Source organism: Panthera leo, chromosome F3 (assembly GCF_018350215.1).
Source record: "Panthera leo isolate Ple1 chromosome F3, P.leo_Ple1_pat1.1, whole genome shotgun sequence".
Taxonomy (NCBI): Eukaryota; Metazoa; Chordata; class Mammalia; order Carnivora; family Felidae; genus Panthera; species Panthera leo.
In genome coordinates, this window is record NC_056696.1 from 16,348,884 (window position 1) to 16,374,567 (window position 25,684).

At 42.4% G+C, this 25,684-nt stretch overlaps 1 protein-coding gene across 7 annotated transcripts; it reads left to right on the forward strand.

Annotated features, from left to right (window-relative positions):
* Positions 1-24,191, forward strand: ZBTB37 (zinc finger and BTB domain containing 37). Of its 7 annotated transcripts, XR_006198669.1 has the most exons (6): positions 189-286; positions 820-1,018; positions 2,090-3,046; positions 4,529-4,628; positions 9,464-10,665; positions 23,386-24,191. XR_006198669.1 is itself a non-coding variant. In XM_042924512.1 (5 exons), the coding sequence occupies exons 3-5, from the start codon at positions 2,124-2,126 to the stop codon at positions 9,950-9,952; spliced, it is 1,512 nt and encodes a 503-aa protein (XP_042780446.1). In that variant the 5' UTR covers positions 1-180; positions 820-1,018; positions 2,090-2,123; the 3' UTR covers positions 9,953-10,190. The 7 variants fall into 7 exon arrangements, 3 of the variants coding, with proteins under 3 accessions (XP_042780446.1, XP_042780445.1, XP_042780448.1); XM_042924512.1 differs by lacking the exons at positions 189-286; positions 23,386-24,191 and adding an exon at positions 1-180 and having other exon boundaries at positions 9,464-10,190; XR_006198671.1 differs by lacking the exons at positions 9,464-10,665; positions 23,386-24,191 and adding an exon at positions 3,215-3,395 and having other exon boundaries at positions 4,529-4,615.
* The last annotated feature ends 1,493 nt before the right edge of the window (positions 24,192-25,684 follow it).

Consider the following 25,684-nt stretch of genomic DNA (forward strand, 5'->3'; position numbering starts at 1 on the left):
CAGCCACACCTCCTTCCTCTAAGCCCGCCCCTTGGCCCCGCCCCACCCGCCATTGTGGGCGGTGACACGACAGCCCGCGTGACTCAAGGCTCCCGCCCTCCGACCGGCTGAGAAGGAAGAGAGGGGAGGGGGCGCGAGGGACGGAAAGCGCTGGGGGAGGGGAAGGGGGGCGGTGTAAGGGTGAGTGATTTCCTTCCGGCACGTCGCCCGCTCCGGGGGAGGGGGTGGGGGGTTTCACTTCCGGGACGGTGTTCCGGCCCATTCCGGCCCATTTCCACCCCCGGAGGTAGGTGCTGCTCCTTGACTGGGCTCGGGCCCCGCACACCGGTCCCGCTGCCCTGCACCGGGACCGCCTTGTCCGGGCTCCGCCGCAGCCTGCTCCTGGGGCGCTCAGCCACTCCCCTTTACCCCACCCTCAAGGCACCGGAGACCTTCCACCCCCTTGGCCCCGGGCCGGGCTGAGCTGCCGGACCCGCCCCCTCGCCGGGCCCCTCCCTCAGGACCCCGGGATGGGCGGCCCCCTCCCCCACCGCAGCCCGGACACACCCAGATACACACACCCACCTCTGGGCTGCTCCCCGCCCGCCTACGCACACCGCCTGGACGGGGTCCCGGGGCGCCGCCCCCTTCCCGGTGCTCTGCCCTCACCTGATTGCTCGCTCCCCGGCCCCAAGCCTTGCTCCCCTCTCCTCCCCCGCTCCTCGGTGACATTTCGCCCTTCTGTCAGTTTCCCACTCCCCACGCTTCCTATCGCAGACTAAAGCCACTCAAATACCGGAGTGGCCAACCCCATGGCGTTCCCGATTCTCCCTCTTACAGCTCTCACCCTTCCAGTGCCGACGGTAGAGAGAGACCTTACTCCAGGGGCTTCCTCCTCACTGGGGAATTGCCGGAAAGAGCAAACAAAAAAGGCGCTGGTGTAGGCTCCAAAATAAACACATCTGAATTCATGATGGCATCGACAGAGGCTCTTATTGGATTAAAAGTTTCAAAACAAACAAAAACGCTTTGGAAAAAGGTCAGGTTGGCTAAAGTTGGTTCTTAAAAGCAGTGTATACACTTCCCTATTTACTGATTAAGTGTGTTGTAAGTGCGGAGCAATACTGTGAGCTTGTCAGGATCAGTTCTGAAATTTTAGATTTTAGCTAACTATGTAATGTCTTATAAAGTTACAGATAAATGGAAACATGTTGGGCTCAAGTCAGCGTCTTCCTGTTGAGATTTACACAAACTAGTGTCAACCATTGAAGGCTGTTGGATGCAGTTATAGGCATAATGTTTTCAGCTGTTTAAAGAAAAATTTTTGATGTAAAAATATTGGCCATATTGATAAATGCTCTATTTTCTACCAGCTTTGGGGAATTACATTTCAGAATCAGCATCATCACCACCCTGAAATTCCCAGCTTTGAATTTAGATAGAAGCAGTGTACCTACCCTTTCTTAATTCTGAGGTTGAACATCTTCAGGTTGTCTGCATCTTCACTGAGTTCTGACACGGCTGTGGCATGTTTCCTAACCTAGACCTTGCTTCAGAGTCCTAAACCCAAGCCTTTGTGTGAGGGCTCTGACTCTCAAGCTTCGAAATAATGGCTTACGTACATTCATGTGGGATATGAGTCACCTTCTAAATAATAAACATAACTTCTACAGCATGTAGTAAAATATTAGCAAGAGGGATCAATCCATTAGTGTGTAATTACATTTATTCAAAGAGCTGATTTCTTTCCTCCTTCAAAGAAAAGTTATCACAGGATTTTATATTCAGTGTATGAATACTTCGTGATTAAAGAAGAAAAAAAAAGAACTGTCACAACTGGTTTTCCCCCTTCTGTTAAACTTATGTTTTGATGCTGCATAGCTTATTAGTAAGGGGAGTATGATCTTAGGTCGACTTTGTAGAAGTCTAGCAGTCACATTTGGGTTGTTAAGGGTATCTTGTTTTCATATCCAAACATAAGGGAAGTTGTCTCTTTTTACTTGGAGATTTTGAAATTTTACCAAAAAATATTTTTCAGTAGATTTGAATTGGAGAGCATGGCAGGAGTGAAATTCAAATTATTAATGAACTTGGTTTCCTCTTTCAGCAGGGTTGAATGCCTGCCTACACCCTCAGGCACGACCATGGAGAAAGGTGGGAACATACAACTGGAGATCCCTGACTTCAGCAACTCTGTCCTGAGCCATCTAAACCAGCTGCGCATGCAGGGCCGTCTCTGTGATATTGTGGTCAACGTGCAGGGACAGGCTTTTCGGGCTCACAAAGTGGTCCTGGCTGCCAGTTCACCCTATTTCCGGGATCACATGTCCTTGAATGAGATGAGTACTGTCTCCATTTCAGTCATCAAGAACCCTACTGTTTTTGAGCAGCTCCTTTCTTTCTGTTATACGGGGCGGATATGCCTGCAACTGGCAGATATCATCAGCTACCTGACAGCTGCCAGTTTTCTGCAGATGCAGCATATTATAGACAAATGTACACAGATCCTGGAGGGGATTCACTTCAAAATTAACGTGGCAGAGGTTGAAGCAGAATTAAGTCAAACGAGGACAAAGCATCCAGAAAGGCCTCCGGAGTCTCACAGGGTGACACCGAATCTAAACCGTTCCCTTAGCCCACGACATAATACTGCAAAGGGAAACCGGCGAGGTCAGGTTAGTGCTGTGTTGGATATCAGGGAGCTCAGTCCTCCTGAGGAGTCCACCAGCCCTCAGATAATTGAACAGAGTTCTGATGTAGAGAGCCGGGAGCCCATTCTTCGAATCAACCGAGCAGGACAGTGGTATGTGGAGACGGGAGTAGCAGACCGGGGGGCCCGGAGTGATGATGAAGTTAGAGTTCTTGGGGCAGTCCACATCAAAACGGAAAACCTGGAGGAGTGGCTTGGGACTGAGAATCAGCCTTCCGGAGAAGATGGGAGTAGCGCCGAGGAAGTCACAGCCATGGTGATTGACACCACCGGCCATGGTTCTGTGGGGCAGGAAAATTACACTCTGGGATCTTCAGGAGCCAAGGTGGCTCGGCCAACAAGCAGTGAAATTGACAGGTACGGTTTGTTTTCTTTGTCCGTCTAAACGGCTGTTGTGCAGACGTCACTAACGCAGGCCCTCTGTGTGGCACAGAGTGTGTCTTCCTTGATGTTCTTAGCGAAAATAAGTTGATGTTGAGGAAACCGGAGGTGTGCCAAAAGACTTGCGTTCTTATTTCTTTAAAGCAGGAAGCTCCTAGTCCTGAAGTATTCACAGTGTTGTGAGAACTATGGTAAAGTTAGACACTTCCATGAATCAGAATAGCAGCTGCAGCCACGCTAGGATCAGTAATTGCCAGGGCCTCCTCGGATTTCCAGGCAGGGAGCTGATCATCAGCTGGGAGCCTGGCAGCAGTGCCCTTCCTTGGTATGTTATCACACAGGTAGGTGGCCTGGGGGACTTTGACTTTCCTTTGTAGCACTGTTCACTTCTCTTTGCCCCCGTCTACCACAATTAGAGGAAGTAGGGTACCAGCAGTGATCGTTCTTTTTAAATTAGTGTAATGACAGTAATTCCAAAGAAGGGCTTTTTGGATAGTTTTTCTTTTCTTTTCTTTTTTTTTTTTTTTTTCATTTGTCATTTGATAATACCTTTCCCTGTTTTCTTTCATCGATGACTGCTGCTACCACAAGCCTGAGAGTCTCTTTTTTTCACCAGTGCTACTATGCCCTATGCTTCACTTTTCTTTTTCTAACATATTGTGGTTGTCAGAACATTTTTGGGGGAGTGGAAGTAACAATTTTAATCTAAGTAAATGGAAAGAAAGCCTCAGTTGAAAGAAAGAAATATTACCAACTTCGATTGGTAATATTTGTTTTTTTCCCCACTCTTAAAAATAAATTAAAATTGCATGAACGATGAAAACTAAAGAAGCTATTACTTTGGTTCACATCTGGCCTTAAAAGAGGCATATGTGTCACAGAAATTCAGAGGGCATATCCTATATCCCCTGTAGGTGGTCTTTCTCCTGTCCTTAACAGTTAAAGTATCCTTGAGGACAGTACTTATTATTCCCCTGTGTTAGCACCCTTTGTCCAGTGTTAGAACTGAATCAGAAGTAATAGCTTTGGATGCAGAGATTTTCAACTTCCACGATCTGTATCAGCAGTCTGAGATCTGTAACAAGTTACCAGGGGCGTGGGAGAGGGAGCAACCAAAAACCTAACAGTTACATAGAAGAAACAAAATCATAGACCCAGTTTTAATTTATGCTTTTATGGTCTCCCAGTCCTCAAGGACAGAAGCTTGTATTTAGCCTTAGTGTCACCGGGCCATGTGGTCTATCTGCTATGCCATTTTATATTTCTTAAATTTACTAGGGCAGACCTCTTTTAACCTTAAGATCTGATATTTACTCTATGAAAGTATTTCTTAGAAATCTGTTGTTCTGTTTGTTCCCCCTTCCTCAGCCAAGGGATAAAAAGGGGTAGATGTCATCATTTTTTAAGTTCCTTGACACTATTTTTCTACTAGTCCCCTTTTTGCTCCTCTTCCAACAGATTTAGCCCCTCCGGCAGTGTTGTTCCCTTGACGGAGAGACACAGAGCCAGAAGTGAGTCTCCTGGGAGAATGGATGAGCCTAAGCAGCCCAGCTCCCAGGTATGTAGTGGGGTTAGGATTGCTCAGTTGGTGAAGAAATTGCCACGGTGTGTGAACAGAATGTAATGAATAAGAAAGGAAAGGTACAGGAAAGGTAACAGTGACCCCATTAAATAAATACTGTATTCGATTACTTGTTTCTTTCTTACTTGTGGGCGTGCAGGAAATACACTTTTGGTGTCAGCAGAGTTTGAGAAGTAGAAAAGATAAGATTGTGGGACTCTTCCCTGGTTACAGGAACCAGTCTGTATTCCTGAGAGTAATATAAAATAACCCCTGGAAACTACATGCAGGTAATTTAAGACTTGGGATGGAGAGAGTCTGATTTTATACTCTGTGGGCATAACACTACGTAATTTCTGATTTATATAGTATTACGTATTTGTAAATAAATTGCTTATGCACTTTTGTATGTGATTGCTTTTTTTGTATGGTTGTGTCTTTTCATTTTTTTTCCTCCTGAATCTTCTGAGAGACTAAAATGTTCTAGAAAGGATAGGAATAATGTTTTCCATCTTCTTTGCAACTCCTTAGCAAGTAATTGAAGTAGTTGGTTGATATTTTTGTTTGTTCTCACAAGTGTCTATCACTGAAGATTGATTTTTAAAAAGATTGTGAACTCACAGAGTGGAACACAGTAAATTGTAAATACCTTTGCCCTTTAAAAGGAAACACTGGTGGGGGCGCCTGGGTGGCTCAGTTGGTTAAGCATCCGACTTCGGCTCAGGTCATGATCTCACAGTCCGTGAGTTGGAGCCCCGCATATCGGGCTCTGTGCTGACAGCTCGGAGCCTGGAGCCTGCTTCAGATTCTGTGTCTCCCTCGCTCTCTGCCCCTCCCCTGCTCATGCTCTGTCTCTCTCTGTCTCAGAAATAAATAAACATTAATAAATAAATAAAGGAAACACTGGTGGATTAAGATTGGGTAGCTAACGTTTTTAGCATCTGCGTTATATGAGAATACCTTATTGATTTTTACTTAAGCCATTGGATGTGTATTGTGTACATAGTATAGTAATAGTAAGACTTGTTAGAAACTATATTTACTTGCATGTTACCATGTGGGGGTACCAGAAAAGGAATGTAAGTATTAGAATTTTTTAGTTTTTTATTTCTTTTTAATGTTTATTCATTTGGAGAGAGAGGTAGGGGGGAGGGGCGGAGAGAGAGAATTCCAAGCAGGCTACTCGTTCTTCGCACAGAGCCTGACTCAGGGCTCGGGCTTACAAACTGTGAGATGATGACCTGGGCCGAAATCTAGAGTCGGACGCTCAAGCCCCTGAGCTACCTAGGCGCTTCAAGAAATTTTTAGTTTCAGTAAGATGTTAGAGAAAATGTGAGGTGCCTGGGTGGCTCAGTTAGTTGAGCTTCTGACTTCAGCTCAGGTCATGATCTTGTAACTTGTGTGTTCAAGCCCCGTGTCGGCTCTGTGCTAACAGCTCAGAGCCTGGAGTCTGCTTCAGATTCTGTGTCCCCCGCTCCCTCTGCTCTTCCCCAACTCGTACTCTGTCTCTCTGTCTCTCTTTCAAAAATAAATAGAAAACATTTGAAAAAGTTTTTAAAAAAAAATGTTAGGAGCTTGGAGGAAAAGTAACTTTACTCATATAATTAGGGCCCCTTTTCTCTTCACCTCTCAGGTAAGATGCAGTCACTGTTGTGCAAATACGTGCTGCGTGAGACAGACCACGCACTTTCCGGGTGGGTAAGGCAGACTAACAAGAACACAAAGCAGGGACAAGTCACAGAGCCGAGGCTTCTGGAGCAGTGCTGTGGGAACAGAAGCGCTAACAGGCAACTGCTAGAATCAGTGTCTCCTCAGGAAAGTGTTACTCAGAGAGATGAAATGCACTTTTTAAATAAGCGGCTAGAGGGGCACCTGGGTGGCTCCGTCAGTTAAACGTCTGATTTTTTATTTCGGTTCAGGTCATGATCTCACAGTTCACGGGTTCGAGCCCCACATCGGGCTCTGCAGTGACAGCGTGGAGCCTGCTTGAGATTCCCTCTCTCCCTCTGTCTCTGCCCCTCCCCTGCTCACGTTCTAAGAATAAATAAATGAACATTAAAAAAATTTTCTCAAGTAGAGATAACTTATCCTTATGTAGATGGGATAGGGGTAAATATGGGAACTCTGCAAGGGTGTTTGCCTGAACAAAGCAGAAGGTACAGGCTATAAAGCCACGGCAGATAAGTAATATTGTCTGGAGATGATATTAAGAGATGAGTTAATATACACCTTAATATGTGTGGAAGTTCATTATGGGGAGTCTCCACCACAGTTATTTTTCCCTGCCACAGAGAACCGAAACAAGACAGGGGCTTACATTACAGTTACATTACAGTAAGAACAAATTCTGATAAACTTGGAAGAGCTTCCTGATGACAGGAATGATTAAACTGCTATGGTTACTTCTTTACTTAAAAACATCCTGTGGCTTTTTCCTTTGTCTGCCACATGAAGGTGAAAATACTTGGCTTAATTCTCCAGGTAATTATAATCTTTTTAACCTGGCTTCTTCCACCACTCATCAGCATTTATCAGACCTTCTCTGTATGTCAGAACCACATCAAACTTCTCCTGTCTCTGTACTTCAGTCTGGGATACTCTGTTCTTCCCAAGCTCCTGGTTCCATGTGCCCTAACTAGCCCAGGTCTCTTTGATCTCTCCTTAAACCACCGTAGCAATTACAGATGATATGGTATAATTTTTCCCAACTCTGTACTGACTCATAAAAATTATTCTTTTTCTAGTTGCATGAATTTTATGTGTCCTTCGACTTTGAAATTTCCTTGAGGACAGAGTTCTCATTTTCTAATCTTCTAATCTTCATTGGCCTTTTTAGGTGGCCAATAAATAGAAGATGTTTTATCACTAATTTTGAGTACCTAAGGTTACTTAGGTGATAAGTAAAGAGGCATCTCCTAAATAGGGGGTTATTTGGTTGCCTGTGAAATTTCCAGTTTTGGAGATCTTCAAATAAAAATGAACCAAATAGATGACTTTTTAAAGTCCTTTCAGTTCTTTGAGTCTGATTAGTAATTCACAGTTAAGATGGTGAACATATTTGAAGACCATGTCAAGTATCTAGATGGAATTTTAGACAACATGGAAATCGTTCATTTATATGAAATGTATTCGTTATATGGAATACTTCACTTAAAAAGAACCTTAAGGAGGGGCGCCCAGGTGGCTCAGTTGGTTAAGTGTCTGACTCTTGATATCAGCGAAGGTCTTGATCTCAGAGGGTCGTGAGTTCAAACCCCACGTTTTAATTCAAAGGAATTAAAAGTTAAATACATTTTAAAAGATAATGTAAAAAGATCTCACAGGTAACTAAACTACATTGACTTTGCATCTGGACAATACTGGTATGACATTTGCATATGGACAATACTGGTATGACATTACTTAAAAGTTAGGCGGGTTTTTTCAGAGACTATTCCCTCAAGATTATGAATAATATTGTGAGTTTGTAATGTTTAATAATAGTTAACATTTACTTGGCTATAGTAAGTGCTTCGTTGAATTAACTCATTCATGCTCATTGCAACCTACTAGGTAGATGCTGTTATATTCATTTTACAGATGAAGAAACTGACACATAGAGTAAATAACTTGCTCATGGTCATACAATAAGTAGGATGCAGATTTGAATCCACGTTTCAGTATCCTTAATTGCTATACAGGATAATAACATGCATTCAAAATATTTCAAGGTACCTTTATTTGTTTGATTCTCATGAGAATTCGGCAGAGCTGGCACCTTTTAATTTTGTGGATGAGAAAACTAAGCCTTAGAGAAGTTACTCTGTGCTTTGTCCGTGATCACCCAGGAACTTTTGGTGGGATAATCCCTAGTCCTTTATGTGAGTTCAGTTTTGATTATCCAGGGAAATGGAGCAGAAGGAAACGTTATAGAAGACAAACCAGAAATCATCTAAAACCTCAGTGTTACTATTCAACGCTTGGCTTCACGTACTGCTTCCCGAACCTGCTGAGAACTGCTTCTGTTGGAAATGAAGAGCACTGTCTGTTTACATATGTGAAAGGAGACAAAACACAGTTTGAGAAATTAAAGAAAAGGACACAAAACCAATTGCTAGTTAGAGGAGTCTTCTTCCAATTAATGCAGAGTCAACTTTTGCATTGGTACTTTAGCCTCTGCCAAACAACTATAATTGCCTCCTATATGTTTGTTTGTTTTTTTTAATGTTTATTTCTTTTTTGAGAGAGAGCCCCTTTTTTGAGGGGAGGGGCAGAGAAAGAGGGAGAATCCCAAGCAGGCTCTGTGCTGTTAGCAGGGAGCCCGACATGGGGCTCAGTCCCATGAACCAGGAGATCATGACCTGAGCTGAAATCAAGAGTAGGACTCTTGGGGCTCCTGGGTGGCTCAGTCGGTTGAGTATCTGACTTCGGCTCAGGTCGTGATCTCACTGTTCGTGAGTTTGAGCCCCACATCGGCCTCTGTGCTGACAGCTCGCAGCCTGGAGCCTGCTTCAGATTCTGTGTCTCCCTCTCTCTCTGCCCCTCCCCTGCTTGCACACTGTCTGTCTCTCTCTCTCAAAAATAAATAAACAAAAAAAAAGAGTAGGACTCTTAACCGACTGAGAAACCCGGCGCCCCCCATCTTGCTCTTTTAAAGTAATGGAATAGAGTGTCCTCAGATTGTTCTTTTAATTATTATATTAACATCTGTACTTTTTTGTAGTAATTAATTTCCTGTTTGGGTCTCTCCTAAAAATAAGCATGTTGCCTGGTATGAGAGGTAAAAATAGATTTGATTTCTTTCAATATGTATCCTGACACGTATGTGTTCTTGCTTTCCTCACTGGACACAGGTAGAAGAGTCCGCAATGATGGGAGTGAGTGGCTATGTGGAGTATCTCCGAGAGCAAGAAGTATCTGAGCGGTGGTTCCGGTACAACCCCCGTCTCACCTGCATCTACTGCGCCAAATCTTTCAATCAGAAGGGGAGCCTGGACCGCCACATGCGCCTGCACATGGGAATCACGCCATTCGTCTGCCGCATGTGTGGTAAGAAGTACACCCGGAAGGATCAGCTGGAGTATCATATCCGCAAGCACACAGGCAACAAGCCCTTCCACTGTCACGTATGTGGCAAAAGCTTCCCCTTCCAGGCCATCTTGAATCAGCACTTTCGCAAAAACCACCCTGGCTGTATTCCCCTGGAGGGGCCTCACAGCATCTCCCCTGAAACAACTGTCACATCTCGAGGACAAGCTGAGGAAGAGTCACCTTCACAAGAGGAGACAGTTGCTCCTGGGGAAACTGCCCAGGGCTCTGTGTCCACCACTGGGCCAGATTGAAACATGGAGGGGGAGGGGGCAGTCCCTCTTCCCCTTTGGGCCGTAAGCAGCCAGCATGAGGGCCACGGGCTGGTACTTAGATTCACAAAATGCCACATCACTAGATCGGAAGATGCTCCCAAGATGTTGCCAAACTAGAGGATCAGCAACATATGCAGAAGCACGAGAGGCTCTTCCCCTCCTCCTTCCCACCTCATACTTTGGGAAATAATCAAGTAAATCAACTTTCTAATTCAGGGATCAACAGCCTTGGTTTGTTAACTTTATAAGAAAAAAAATTTTTTTAAAAAACGGTGATAAATGGTCATTTATCTACCAGTCATGTTTGAACACTGTACTTTGGTCCATATCATCCTGGTGGCTGTAATTGCCCACATCTAAAACACAGCAGGAGCCTTGGTCATCTGAACCAGCCAGCCACAAGAGAGAAGGAAGTAATTGCGACGGTGACAAGAAGGAGGAATTTCTCCTCTTCCATCCCTGCCAGAACATGCAGTTTCACATTTCAAGGAAAAAAAAAAAAAAAAAGAAGAAGAATCCTGGTGGTTGTTACTGATTTGAAAAGTCAGACCTTCTCTTTGCCCTGATTAGGCATCTGACACTTTGCCTGATTGTTTCATGTAAGCAGCCATCTTGGAGCGGTGTTCTCGTGGGCAGCGTCACCTGAAGCTCTCTAGGCAACTGGAAGGGAAATGAGCAACAAAGTGTTTGCAGTAGGTTCTGCTACATTTGGGGGCTTGAGTTTCATGTTGGGGAAGAGGGGAGTGGGGAAAGAAGTGAGGTTTTGTGCAAATGTCCAATGGCGCAGAGTACTGCAACTTCCTGATTGGTGTTTGTAAACCATAGTGCTTAAATATCTTTGGGTGTTAGGAAATGGCTCTAGTCCAGATGAATTAATGTGTTAGGCTGACTACCAAAGTTTCATCCAGTCTCTCTGGCTCCTACCTTCACAGAACAGCAATATTCTACATCAGAAATGTCACTTTCTAGTGAAATGAGCCTGGACTGTATTTTTAAATCTACAGGTCTCCATATTTGATAACTTTTATATGAAGTTTTAAACACATTTTTTCTGCAATACTGTGGTTGAAGAAACCCAGCACTATGGTTCTTATTGCAACCACAATTCCATTTCCTTCTACGTATGTAATAGTTTATATTTTCAGGCCAATAGAAGAACCTCACTAAATCCATGTCTCGCGTCTGCAAACCTAGTAATTCATAAACCAACCATCAGCAAATTTGCTGGTGACTCCAAGAGCTTTGCTTTTTAATAATACACTACAGGGCATTTACCAGAAAACATCAGGCACAATCATGTTGCAATAAATTGATCAAGGGATCAATTTGATCAGGTTTGGTTACTTAATCATTCCTAAGATTTTTAAAACTTCAAGGGACCTTTTTGGTAATTCTGGGGATTTCTGAGATTCTTCATCCAGCACTGAGAGTCAGAAAAACTTTAGCAAACATGTAGAGTTTTAGATGCCCTGTCTTGCATTCAGAAAATGAAGGAGGATTATTAAGGGATGCAGGCAAGTAGATGCAAATAGGAAAGAGAAAAATATATAGCTTCTCTTAATCATTAAATTTTTAAGAGTATTGAAATATGCAGTGGTTTAAGAAATTGTCTTGGTGCAGAGGCACAGAATGATTGTAAAAGAGATTCGGGGAGGGGCTGGTCATGCCTGCACTGGTGAGCCATCTGTGAGAATGGTAGTACGTGCTCCCTTTCTGAGAATGCTTTGTGGTATGTGGAAAGGTGGGTGGAACGGAATGGCGTTTCTCTGATGATAGGAAGTTAGAATGCAAAGAGTAACTCACAAACAATCTGAGAATTGTATATACACATAAAGCTGCACCATATTGCTAGAGAGCGGTTATTTTCTCTTCTGGAAAAACGTAGCAATGTGTCTTTTAATAGGAATGCCATGATGCTACCATTTGATGAGAGCCTTCCCTTAAATGATACGTTGAAGCTTTGTCCTTAGGAGATGTAGACTAGAGCATTCTCCTCTTTAGTTGGGCAACAGAATGATAGGGCCACCTTAGGGACCAGCTATGCCCTGTGGGCATAAAAGTGGATTTGAAATTAGACTAAAATCTCCAGTGAAACATTTTAGCTGGTAATCACGTCTGTCCGTGAACAGTTTGCCATTACTAAATAGGCAGGAAGGTGAGAAGTACAGAATATGCTGCTGTAGATGGAGCTTTTAAGCCTACCAAAAAAATGTTAAGTCCATCCTACTTTTGAGAAGTAGTATGTTGGAAAGTTCTTTGTGCTTTGTTAGTTTCTTAGGTTTTCTGTGAGAAAATGGAGCTTTTTAAACTATGACCAAATTGTAAAGGTGAACTGCAGTAATGTTTGTAAAGAGAAGGTTGGCAGCGTTTGTCAGTACTCCATCCAGGATTAGCAACAAGCATTTTAAACGAAGTAGAGACTCTCTAGTAGATGTGGAAATGCTGGGAGTGTTTGTTGGGTTCCCTTCCGTTCTCATCCACTTGTAATAGGTGTTGCTGAATTGATACTGTGAATAGAGTGCTACCTGGTCTTCTAGGACCACATCAGCACAATCGTGTTGGCTGGTTCTCACCTCCTCATTGGCCTAGCCCGGAGCCATGGAATTCATGAACATTCAAGCCAGGCTAGCTGTTAAACGAAGTAAAGTTTCTGAAAGCAATTTCCGTGTTAGCTAGAAAAGGTATTAGCATTCTGCATAACTATCCAAGATTCTTACCCAGGTTCACTGTGACGTTGTCCTAGTTCTTAGTTAACATCACTGTAGGGTCATAGTAGTAGTAGTGTTCTATCTGCATTAATGAATAGCTGCATCGGTGTGTGCACAGAGGATACCTCTCTTAAGGATGTACTAGATGGACTGTAGCTAATGCTGAAAACTCATTACCAAATCTTAACTTGCACGTGTCACCTTGTGAAGGGAACTGCATTAGCATTGAGAGCTAAATCATCAGTAAGTACTTTAATGCCATGAAAATAGCAAACACTGGGACTGTTTCCATTCGTTGAGTGGCACTTGATAGCAAAGGAGCTACCCAGTATTCTCAGCAGAAGAAGAGAGACGGCAGTATCTTAATCTGCCTTCGTTCTAAGAGGTACCTTTTATTCTCTCTGAACTCGGATACCAGGATAAATATAGCATTGGCATGAACAGGAACACTGTACTTAGGCAGAAAGGCTCTTTCTAATGATTTGTTCTCTCTTTACTCAGAACCATATTTACCTCTGAACTGAGTTGAGTTTTATTTTATGTAATTTGCCAACTACCCCAAAGCCATCATTGTACCAGACGGTTGAATCGAATCTTGAATAAGTAAAAATAAATTCATTCCTAAATGATAAGGTTGGAAGCGAAGGGAGATAGCAGTTAAGGAAAGTTTTCTGGTTATTCTATTTTTTGGTATTTTTAGATGTTTCCAGTTCCCTCTACATCAGTAAAACAGGGTTTCCAAAGATGTTACGACAGTAGAAATAAACTATTCCCAGCTCCATAGCTGAAATCCGGCCTTGGTTGGAAGTGGTCTGGTGGAAGAGTACACCTCATCCTTAATAGCAGAATAGTCTTTGGTCAAGAAATAACTTTAAAAAAAATTTAGTTGTTACTTGACACTAATTTTGTTTCTTTTAACTGGTAAAAATTCTATTTTGTTTGACTAGAAGATCTAATTTAAAAAAATACAAACAACAGTTAATGGAAAGGAAATTAAACTGAACAGAGGCAACAGTCTTCTTAATCATAGTGGAAGGCATTTAATCAGAAAGGAGTTGGAATCCCGGAAGTTTTTCTTTGTTCAGATACAACAGACACGTTTGTTTGTTTGTTTGTTTGTTTGTTTGTTTGTTTTTTCTCTCTTTCTCAAATGCCATTCTCTTTATCTACTTACTGGTTTAAGGCATAATCGAGAAGTTCTTATTGAACTCATTTTTGGAAATGGGGCTCTTATGCCATTTGGGAAAGAGTGCAAAATATTGAAGTATTGTAGTTGTTGAGATTTAGAAAAGGGACATCAAGCTATTAAGTCAGGTAAATCCCTGAGTTCGAGGATACCCCTTAGCATATTCCTAGCATTTGTGAATTAGATCAGTAAACCGCAGCCTCCAGGGCCAAATCCTGAGGCCATCTGATTGTATAAAGTGATACGGAATACCTGTTCTTCACGTATTGTTTATGGCCACTCGCTACTGTAATGACAAAGTTGGGTGCTTGTGGCAGAGACCACATGGCCAGCAAAACCTGAAAATGTACTATTTGTCACTTGACAGAAAAGTTTGCTAACTCCAGAATTTTGTCACTCCTGCCATTTTGTCTTTGTAATAGTTTGGTTGAGGTTTTAAATTCTTGTTGCCATATATGCATCAGTTCCTTGAAAGAGCTTACCATCTTTTCCTAGATCTTTTTCTCAGAACCCTGTTTGTGTCCTTCTTAATGATTCCCATTGCTTTAAAAGCATTTAGAATAGCCTTATGATCTGTCCTTGCCTTAAAGGTGCAGGTAGATCAAAGTTTAGGATGGTAGTTACAGATGTAACAAAGTAATTTAAAAATATAATCCCCGTGCATAATAATGTAGGGTTAAATGAGTACCATGTTTACATAAAATACTGTAAAAAAATTAATGTTTTTATAAGTAAGTTTTGCCATTCCTCTGAGTTAACTTGAACTGGTTTGCATAATGATGACAAGAATGAATTTATTTCCACTAATATTAAAAATTAACTTCTGTTATGAATAAGTGGTTTGATTCTTACCCAAAATACTGTCCTTCCAGATTAGAAACCCCTACCCTTTCCCTGTACTACAAATCTTCATTTTGATTTCCTCAAATAAACTCACTCTGTTCCATGTGGAGTAGTAAAAAGCCCAACGTTCTTCCCTTCCTTTTCTTTTTCCCCCAGTGAATGTTTTAAAACAATGAAATCTCTGAAGATTTCAAATTCCTCTTAGCACTGTCTTCCGATGTCTGTTACTGTCTATGATGTTTCTAAATATATACTGGGCTATTATTTATTTGCTTTCCGAATGTTCATTCTTACTGTTCACAAAAAGCTTATTTATGCCAGATGTGCAAAAATGGAAAATGTTAGGATGATTATAAACAGAATTCCTTGCAGGAGGAGAATATAATTGTTCCCCATATGGACACCATGCATAGACTTCTGAGTTAAATTTATCTGAACAAAATGTTCTAGGCCGGGCTGACACAATGCAGTGAGTTTCACCTGTACTTTGTCGGCAACCCCACCCATACATACAGAGTTTGGGTGAGTGACCTAAGCTCCCGTAGGGCACCTCCTTCCTAGTCCTTCTTCAAGTTGTTTTTCCCCGTTTGATATTCATAAGTTTTATATGAAATGTTCTATGAGTAGTAGATAATCCTTACCTGTAAGGTTCTAGGATGTTTGCCTAGCTGAGATCTGCCCTTGTCTTAGAGATTTTTGGAGTGTTGCTTTTCTGATTAATTTGCGATTCTGATCCTTCTGGCATACAGAACATTGGCCATAGACAGCCCGATGCGTCCTCTGCGTGCAGCTTTCTGTGAGGCCTGGGGAGTAGCTGCCATTTCTGTATGAATGCGTTGCAGAACAATTGAGTTTGCCCAGCACTAGCGAGATCTTTGATAATTATCAGTCTTCTGTTTTACCTTCTTTGCTTTCTAGAGTCTGTTTCTGTTTTCAATCCTCTCATTTTTAAGTAGTGCTTTTCCCAGAGCCAGTCTTTTTATTTTGCAGTAAGGAGGTTTTCTTGCTCAGGACAAGCCAAAGTTGGATAGATACTATGAGTACTTTAAGACACCTGACTCAGTTACATTCCAAAGGGTATAATTATTGATAACAACTGTGATATCAAAACCTGGAAAACATTTGTACAGACTATCCAGTTTTGTTGTATAGGCAGCCTACCTTTTCCCTCAACTGCAAGGAACAGCAATGACTTAGAAGGCAATTATTACTTGAAATGTGTATCGCCTTTACAGAGAATACATACATGAATAAGTTTCTTATCTCACATCTTCCCTGTTATCTATTTAGCAGATATTTCCCATCTTAACAGTTAAGGGCCTACTAGCTCAAATGGTGGAAGCTTTAAATAGCAAAGCTAAGTTATAAAGGCAGAGCAGTTCATGAAAAATAAAACTTTTCTAATGCTCACTTCTTTCACATCTACTCAGTAAGTCCTCCTGAGGAGGCTAGAACTCCCCATCCAGTTAAGACAGATACACGTGCAGCATCTTCTATGGACAACAATACAATTTAGTATACTGTGAATCTTAGAATCTGAATTAATCCATAATGCCAAAAGTCAGAGTATCTCATGGGAAAATGTTTCCTATTCTGTGAAATCACATACCTTAAGTGAGAAGTAGCATACAGGAGAGTCTGGTCCACAAAGTAAAGATTAAGTATTTATTGGTACCAGTGTGCTTGGAATTCATACAACAAAATTGATTTTAGACATAGTTTAGATGTGGCTTCCTATACTTGAGAGTCCTAAATCCACTTGGTTAGAGTCTGGATGTATGCTTTTTAAAAGCCTGCACTTTTCATCGCAGAGATCAAAAAGAGGGGGACAGAATTAACTGTACTAAGTGCTTTAGTGGCATAATGGCAGTTAGTCCTCAAAATAATCCTGACGTAGTAACAGTAGAACTAAAACTAGCTGAGATTTTGAATGCTTACTGTGTGCCAGGCGCAGGTCCGTGTGCTTCATATTGTTAACTCATGTAATCCTGGTGGTGGTCCCAATAGGATGGACACTTATTACCCTCGCTTTAGAGAGGAAGAAACTGAGGCACAGAGAGGTTGACCCAGGCAGTCTAACACTGGAGTTAACACTCTAATAGACTATGTTGCCTTTAAGAGGTGTCATTATACCACAATTTATAGATGAAGAAACTGACGAACACAAGAACACAAGGTTACACAGTGGATAAATTGCAAAACCGATATTTACCAGGCTTGATTCCAAAGCCCAGACTGTCTCCACCACATCATATTGACTCTGTTTACTTACAAAGAGTTGCGGTGAACTGGAATAAATAATAGCCAGTAACAGTACTACTTTTAGTGAATTTTCAAGAAAGCGTGATTGGAAGATTGCTTCAAAAGATAGTGCAAATGGTCTCTGAAAAGATGCTGATGGTGAATATTTTTGGAGATATTGCCCATTTGATAGGAATCACCCATTTGATAGGTCTGGTTGTGAATCAGTTCAAGTTACTACCAAGGGAGAAATTGGAAGGTGGCATTTCCACTGCCTAGCTTTGTAACAAACTAAACTATAGTGACTTAAAACAACAATTTTATAGATCTTGTGATGTTGCGAATCAGAAATTCAGAAAAGGCTCATCCAGGCAATTCTCTTTCTCCCTGTGGCGATGACTCGGGTCACCTGGTGGTGTTCAGCAGGTAGTTGGACTGGTCGGGAGTTTCCAAGATGATCTCATTCGCATGTCTGACACTTTGGCAGGGAGGGCAGGAGTCTGGGCTCGCGGGCCTCCTCTCCCTCCCTGGAGTCTCAGGGACTTTCCATGTGGTCTCTCCATCAGGGCGGTCACACTTATTAAATGGCAGCTCAGGCCTGTAAGAGCCTGGGCAGAAAGTGCCACTCCTCCCTAGGCCAGGCCCAGAGCTGCCCGCAGAGTCACCACCATACATTGGTCAGCGAAGTCACTGGTCAGCCTGGATTCAAGGGAAGAGCACATACCACCTGATGGCACGTGTGTCTGTCAAGGATTTGGGGCCGCTTCAGTCTTTCATAGGTGGCCTTGGGTTTTTGATTTGTCTTGAATTTTCTGCGTTCATTCATTTGGGCTAGTTGTCCGTGCCGTAGAAACCACTTATTTCGTCTGCCACGGGTCAGTAAAGGAGCTAGAGGGAGAATAAGACAAATAACCTAAGCACAGGTTTCATTAGCTACCCACCCACCAAGTTTCATTGATCTTACAGCAAAATGTCCATGTTGTTTTTCTTTTGTTCCAAGTTCCAAGTTGTGAGCATTTGTTAGTTTGTTGTTTTTTTCCTGTGAAGCTGCAGTGACTGTACATCCTGAGCCAGAAGTACTCCAGAAAGAGTAAAAAGCTTACTGTTAGAGAAGCTTGTTTGTTAGAGATGTCAGCTGTATTTACGTTTATAAATAGGCACAAACTCCCATGGTATGGAAAATTCGTATGGCTACTAAATCTCTTTCGACAGGAGTTTCTATGGAGTGGCTACATGGTCACATTCTTGAGATCATTTCAAGTTCCGCCTACCCACCCTAGGCCTCTCTTTACTGCCACCACACCACCTTGGGCACAGTTTTGTGCTAGAAGATGAATAAGTAAGTGCATCCCATTTTTATTACCTTTCTTAGGAGAAAATTCACTGCCCAATTTTTTATGTTGTTGATCCTTTAAAATCAAGAGTTGCCATCAACCTCTCATCTAAGATAACAGATCATTGAACTGTTAGGACTTTTGTCAGATTTAGGGTGCTTTATTTAAACTCTTGCCGGCTTACACTCATTAGACTATTGCTGTGACAGAAGAAATATGGGCAGAGAATAAATCCTGCTCTGAAAATGATCATCCCCAAACCAAGCTTTCTAAGAGAAGAAAGATTTGGGATTATCCATCCATTCCAAGTGCGGTGGACTCCTGGAGGATTAGCTGCGAGGGCTTCTTGCTAGTTATCCCGAAGTATCATAAAAAGGTCTCTTCCCAGGTCAGGCCTCAGGAATTGCAAATACAGGAAAAGGTACTCAGGGCTGAAGACTTAATTTAGGGCTTTACAAAATGCTTGGAAGAGAAAGAAAAAATGTTGGCATTTGTAGTTGGAGAACCAGGGACAAAACGTTCGAGGCGTTTAGGCATCAAGACTAGATTTTATCATGTAAGGACTGGGGCAGATTTCAGTGAATAAAAATCAATGAGCCTTCACGTTTTCTTTTTTGATCCCCATTTCCACTCTGATGTACGTCAAAGTCTGCTTTGGGTGACAGAGAAGTCTTTGAAAATATATTCCCAGGGAATGAAATATCTCATGATGATCTGCAGAGAAGTTTCTCGTTCTGTATTTTATGGCTCTTTGGGCCCTCCTCCAGATTCTCTGTCACTCTTAAGTCATCTGGTGGTGGCACAAAAATTTAGCGCCGCGGTCTGGATTTGCAGAAGAGAACAAAGTCAGAAGAAGGGGGGAACCTGGAGACTGCCAGCATATTCTTTGTTGTCTGCGTTGCAGGTCAAACCATTTTGAGCCAGTCACAACAACCCATTGGGAGTATAAATTCCTTAGGGTTCCGATTTCTGCTCTCTGCTATATCTTTAAAGCAGGCGTTTGTGACGTACTTGAAGATGATCTACTGAGTTTCCTACAAAGGAATAGAATCCTAACTGTAGTGGTTCTCCAAGAACTACTGCAAAAGCCCAGAAATACGACACAGGGAACAAAACGTAAAATGTGTTTCCTCTGGAAGCCAAGATGCGCAAGCAGAGGTCACTAAGAGTGTGACTGAAACCTACGTCTAGCATAGCTATCGTCTGATAGCAGAGAGATTTAGAATTTATATGGTATTTCTAATATTTTTACAAAAATGATTTTAAATCATGTAACTTGAAGTTTTAAAAACTGAGCCTGTTTTCTTTTTGGAAAACTGGCCCAATAAAAATAACACTAATATAATGCAATTGTATATGCATGTGCATCGAACACAAAGTGGTATACTAAAGATAGTTCATGCAAATAACTTTTGTGGGAAGTTTGGCTATTTTCGTAATATCTTTTTTCATAAATGTATGTTTATAAATATATTTACTCATCCACTATGACCCTGGTAGCATTAGAAGCATTTGTTAGTTGTATCATTGATTCTGAAAATCACATTCTTGGCACAGTAGGCTATGAGAGCTCTTTGTCGCTTTGTATTTTGGCTAAGGAAGTTATTTCTTGCACTTTCTATTTATAAAGATGTTATAACACATTGCACCCACTTAGTGTAGCTGTTGTTTAGAGACAAAAAAAGATGTAGGTGTTAAAGTGAAACGTATGTCTAAAAAGCCTGGCGAAACAAGGGACCTCGAAAGAACAAAGTTGGCTTGCATCTACTAAGAAGAGCTGGGGTTGAATATCGAATTTCGATTGCAAGTAGCTGTTGGGGTGGGTGTGCAAGTTGTAATTTTATTGCGAGCTGCCAGCTACGTGTGTGTGATTTTACGTGTGTATGTGAGAAAAAGGTGTCTGGTGAAGGCAGAGAAGTCAATGTAGGATGTAGTCTACCTCCCATTAAAGACTGAGCATATTCCAATATTGCCCTGGAGCCCTCTGGGCAGGAGGCTGGATTCCTCAGCCACTGTCCACCTCATTCTCTTCTGTACTCGCTTCAGCTCCTCTACCTCTGAGCACTTGGCTGAAGAAAGAGTGTGCTTTTTGTAGCAGGCAAAGGAAAGCCGGACACAAAATCTAGGGTTTGCAGTATCACCGTCCCCCTTGTCATGGGCAGATGTTCATGTTCAGCTTTGTTGCCCAAACCAAACAGTGTCTGAATACTCTGATTTAGTGCTTTTCTCTCCTGGCTTCTATTTGGCAAGAACAGCCGGTGCACGTGGAATCTTTCTGTTTTTTTAAGAAACGCACCAAACTCCTTTCAATGATGTAAACATTTTTGTTTGAATCCTGAGGGTTTGTGTGTGTGTGTGTGTGTGTGTGTGTGTGTGTGTGTGTGTGTGTGTTTAATTGCCATTGCAGCCCATTACTGGGAACCTAGATAATTAACCCTATTTTCCCGATAGTGAGCCTTCTGCCAATATCTTGACAGGTTTGCAGGAGGTGGGTTTTGGATGGCTTGTTTTGCTTTCAGTCACTCCAAAGAGATATTCCTATTTTTAATGCCTATACTGTGGTACCAATCACGATGGCCTCCTTTGAATGCTGTGGGTGTCAGGAAATTCAGTTTCAGCAGTAAATTGTCACTAGGCACACCGCCTGATCTTTAAATCCAGTCGTAACATTCACCTGACTGTCCGGGGCGTGAGTACACTGAGCTGTGGCAGGTGGCCTACATTTTGAACATGTGTTACAGCCTAGGAAGGACCGTCGGCCCTTTAACAGCTATCCCGGAATGCTCGCCACCTTTTCACTCTACACTGGCTGGTTGTGATGTCGACACAGGGATTTTCAGGTTAAGAGTGAGAAGGAGAGAGTGATTTGTTTTCAGATTTTTGGAGGTTGGCCTCTGTGTTTAGGTACTTGCTGGTAAGTGTTTGCTTTCCTGGTGACTGGGTAGAGCAGGCGATGAGAGGATGCCGTGTGAAATTGCAGCTAATGAGCCGGGCGTTCCTCCTAGGTGACAACTGACCCAGTCACCTCTGCCCGAAAACAGCGGGAGTACCGAAGGGAGAGGAGACAGTAGAATCACGTGAATCTACTCACCACAGCTGTTGCTTTTCTTTCTTTTGTGTGTGTGCGCAGCACATGTTTTTATTAAGGCACAGGGACAGGACCGCGGGCAGGACATTCTGCCCGGCTACTGTTATTCTAACTAGAATAATCGTCAGCCTGTAAGCCATGCTCATATCCTAGACTCAGGAATTAACTCCTGCTTAGGAAGATTCTTCCCCCTGGCTTCTCTTTTGTTTGTGCCAAGTCTGTCCTAGGCCTGTCCCCAGCCAGCTCTTTTGCCGTAACACATAATTAAGTGCAGACTTACCTAAATCCATAATTTACTGTTGACTGTGTGACCTGTTACAGCCAAAGTGATTTCTTTAAAAGCAAAACAAAAAGGTGAACAATGCCTAGGTAATTTCTTTGGGGTGCGTGTTAATTCTGCGAATCTGAGAGGAGGCACGGAGTCTGACCTTTCTTCCCTCTGGCTTGAGTGATCACCGGCCTGCATGCTTTTTATTACAGAGCCAGCTGACCCAAACTAGTAGTTCCCCACCTTGGCAGCACTTTGGGCTCACCTGGGGCATCTAAAAAATTACTGAGTTTAATCAGTCTGCTGTGCAACGTGGGCTTTAAAAGCTCCCCGGATGATTCTAATGGGAAGCCAAGGTTGAAAATCATTGGCCAGGTAATCTTGAGTGGCCTCCGGCAGGATAACCTCAGTCTGGTTCTTTTTTGTCATAAGGTACCTTTACTGATATCCCACGCATGGCTCTGAGTTTAAAGTGGGCCAACGCTCAGGTGGTAAAATGGATCATCCATTTGTCCTCAGAGTAATTCTGGAGAGAGATGTTGCCATCCATCCAGTTTTGTCTCTTTACCAAAAACAAGGTATGCAGAAGTAAGCAAAATGATTTCAAACTCTGGTCTCTAGAATCCTCTTTTCTTTGCATATGTGATTTGAGTGGAGATTTCTCAACTCTATAGCTAAAATAGAGCACTTGAATTTATTGAAAGGGCCAAGCCCAACCTGCCTAGGATGATTTCTAGTTGTAAAATAAACAGGTAGCATTATTAAAGTTAATGGAAAAAGAGAAGGGTCTTTCCTGGGGGTGATGGTGGTACATTTGATAATTTGTCTCTTAGCCTGTCTTCTAAGTGGGATTTCAGTGTAAAGTGACTTTCACTTTTCCTTGGTTTTTTTTTTTTTGTGAATGAAATGCACTAGCTAAGGCTTAAATATTTCTGAATTTTAGATGAAATGTGAAATGAGTCATTTTAGCCTCTTTATTCCAGGATGTCAAGGACCTAACCCAGTAATTCCCAAATGAGGTTCCATACTTTTCTTTGTTCCCACCCCAGGTAGTAAAGATGCCTGCCCATGGCAACTTCACGCCTGGTAATGGGAAGGGGAGAACTGTTTGATTACCTTAAAAGTGAGACACTCTCCCTCCACCGCCCCCCCCCCCAATCCCCCTGCCACCCCGTTCAAAATGACTAGCTACCAAGTGATTTCTCATTCGTGATAGAAATTTGTGTTTAAGAGCACACAGATATAGTAGTCTCTCTTCTGAGAGAATTCTGGGCACCATAGAAATTTTCATTCATATAATGCCTACAATAATTGATATTTTACATTTCAAATAGGTGGTGTGTTCAAGAAGGAAAGACTGGATAAGTGCAGAGGACTGAATTAGCATCAAGCTATGACATTTCATTGAAATAACACTGAGGCTCAGCTATTTGCGTAGCATGTAAATGTTGCAGTGTCTTTCAGAGAAGATGCCTCCTATGCCTTAGAAAATTTCTGAAGGCTTCCTGATACGGGGTGGAACAGACAAACAGCAGCCTTTGGGACTTGCATGCATCCAGAGAGTAGCACATTAGGGTTTCATAGTGAAGAGCATTGTGGAGTACTGTGAAACATTGTTGAAATTCATGCAAATCATACCGCACTGGATTTTAAGATTTCTGGGGGCGGGGGGGGGGGGGAATTAGAGGAGGAGGATGGGGAAGTAATGGTAAAAAATATATATAAATTTGTTTTATGTTTTAAGCAAGGAATGAAACAAATTCCCTATCAGGAATTCTCTATGGACTATGAAGTTCGGTCAAGTTCTCTGCCCTACTGGATTGGCTTGCTGGTTCCTCTTCAACTTTTAAGGAGTCCTTTCTGAAACGGCTACACAAATGCTAGTCTGACTACAGTTTCACCACTCGGCCCCATCCCCCTACTCTCAACAAAAGAAAAACATTCTCAAGCTATAGGAATGTGTTCTCAGTCCGTTAACTTCGTATCTGCCCCGGTCTCTGTTCGCGGTTTTAGCCCACTGCAGGACTTAGTGATCTAATGGCGGGACTTGAGTCCATCTGCCGATTCAGTCAGGAGCCGATGGCCTCTCCTCTGAGAAATCTTAAAACCAGAACTCTCCATTTTGGGCATGTCAGCATAAGTGAGTAAAGGGAGAAGTACACTTGGGAGAGCACTTAGATTTCCCGACTCCTAGTAATTCAGGGTGGGGCCCACTCATGCTCTGCCCCTGCGAGGGGAAGAGAAGCTGAGCGCTCAAAGCTAGAAAGTCAAGGTGGCTGAAATTTGGTTTCCTTCAGATGGACATGGTCTGAAAGAAATCTGTCCACCTGTTCTCTATGGTGCTTATATGGTGGGTGACAGCTGTCCCCCATCTATCTGTCCCTGGCACTGTGCCTTCCCACTGGTCACTGTGAAAAGCAGATCACACTGGACTCAGAGGCCAGAACCCAGGACCATGTCCCTCTTCTCATCTTGAGCCCATCACTTCTTCATTCAGCTAACAATGTAGCATTTACTTCTCTTTGGAAAACTCTGGGGTTTGTCCCCCAAGAAATAGTAAAGTATTTAAAGGAAAATAGCCAGAAAATAAGATTTCTGGTGGTAGCCATTAAAGAGACCATAGGAGACTTTCGCTTCCCCTCGACTGATACTGATAGCAAGGATCCACATGCCCCCTCTTCCGGAGTTTTTAAAGGCTACCGTATTTGTAAGCAGCAAACTTATGTAACATTTTTTCACAACTTGCTAATCAAAGATTCATATTAAAACCGACAATCAATTTCTAACATGTTGTTATCCCTGAAAGGGAGTGAGGTAGGGTTTTAAAGTGTAAGAACCTACCAGTCTGTTTTTTCCCTTTGAGAAAACAAACATTTGAGGTTTGTGTCTTTTCATCTGAAGCTATTACTCCATTAATAAAGATGCCTCGGAAAAGTCAGTGGGCCAGGCTAGCTGTCTTCCACCTCTGAGAGCGCTGGACTGGGTCTGTGCATCTTATTTCCTTAGAAAATATCTGTTCTTATTATGACCTTAATTATAAATACCTATATATAGGAATAGGATTTTCCCCTCACCCCACCCTCTTTTAATCATTATCACTTAAGTGTAAACCACACCTCCCCTCACCCCCCTCTCACTGAACAAATGCACTTTAATTCCTAAGGAGAGTGGCTGTTCCCCGCCCTGAAGCCAGATTACTTCAGGAGGAGAGTTGAGGAGGGAGAACTCCTACCAGACCCTGTGAGACAACCAAATTCCTTCATGTAAACACAAATCACACCCATTCTTTCACTGTTCCCACCCCCTGCCACAGGGAAAAAGAAACCACCAAAATGGAAAAGTTTAAATGCCTACCCTGATTGTAGAAGTTTCCCTGGGAGAAAATACCCAATATTAAGTTATTTTCTCAGCTACCAAATTGTAACAAACTTCTAGGTTGTTTTGTGGGAGGCTGAGATTTTTTTTTTTTTCATAAGTCAAGTGAAAACACAGAGGCTATAAGCTGTGATTCTGATTTGTGTCATTTCTAAGTATTAGATTTGTTCTCTCAGTTTGACAGGTGTTCTCAGTCTCTCCTCCTGTGGATTCTGCCCTTCCCCTGATGACAAGCCAATAGTCCTGGGTGGGGTTGCATGTCTCCTAGAGCCCCAGAAGCCCTGTTGTGTCGGGGGAGGGGGGAGGGCTGGAGGGTGGGCAGAGACTGGGGTTGGGGGGAGGGAGAGTCAGAAAAAGAGTGAAGATATGGGTTTATATAAACATATTTAAAGCAGTTTAGCAAAAGCTTTCTCGTTGAACAGCTTTAAGAACAATGTGAATGAAATCTTAGCAACTTGGTTAGTAATTTGAAAAGTCTATTAATGTATACTTGAAATTCTGTTTGTATAAAAATACATTTTCCTCTTTATTTTAACACTGTGTAAAAGAACATTATGCATGTGAGTGGTTTGAGAATTAAATGGTTTAATACTCAGATCTGAATATCTGGTTTCTCTGTATATAGAGATATGTTCATTTAAAATTTATGGATTTTTTTTTTCTTTTTT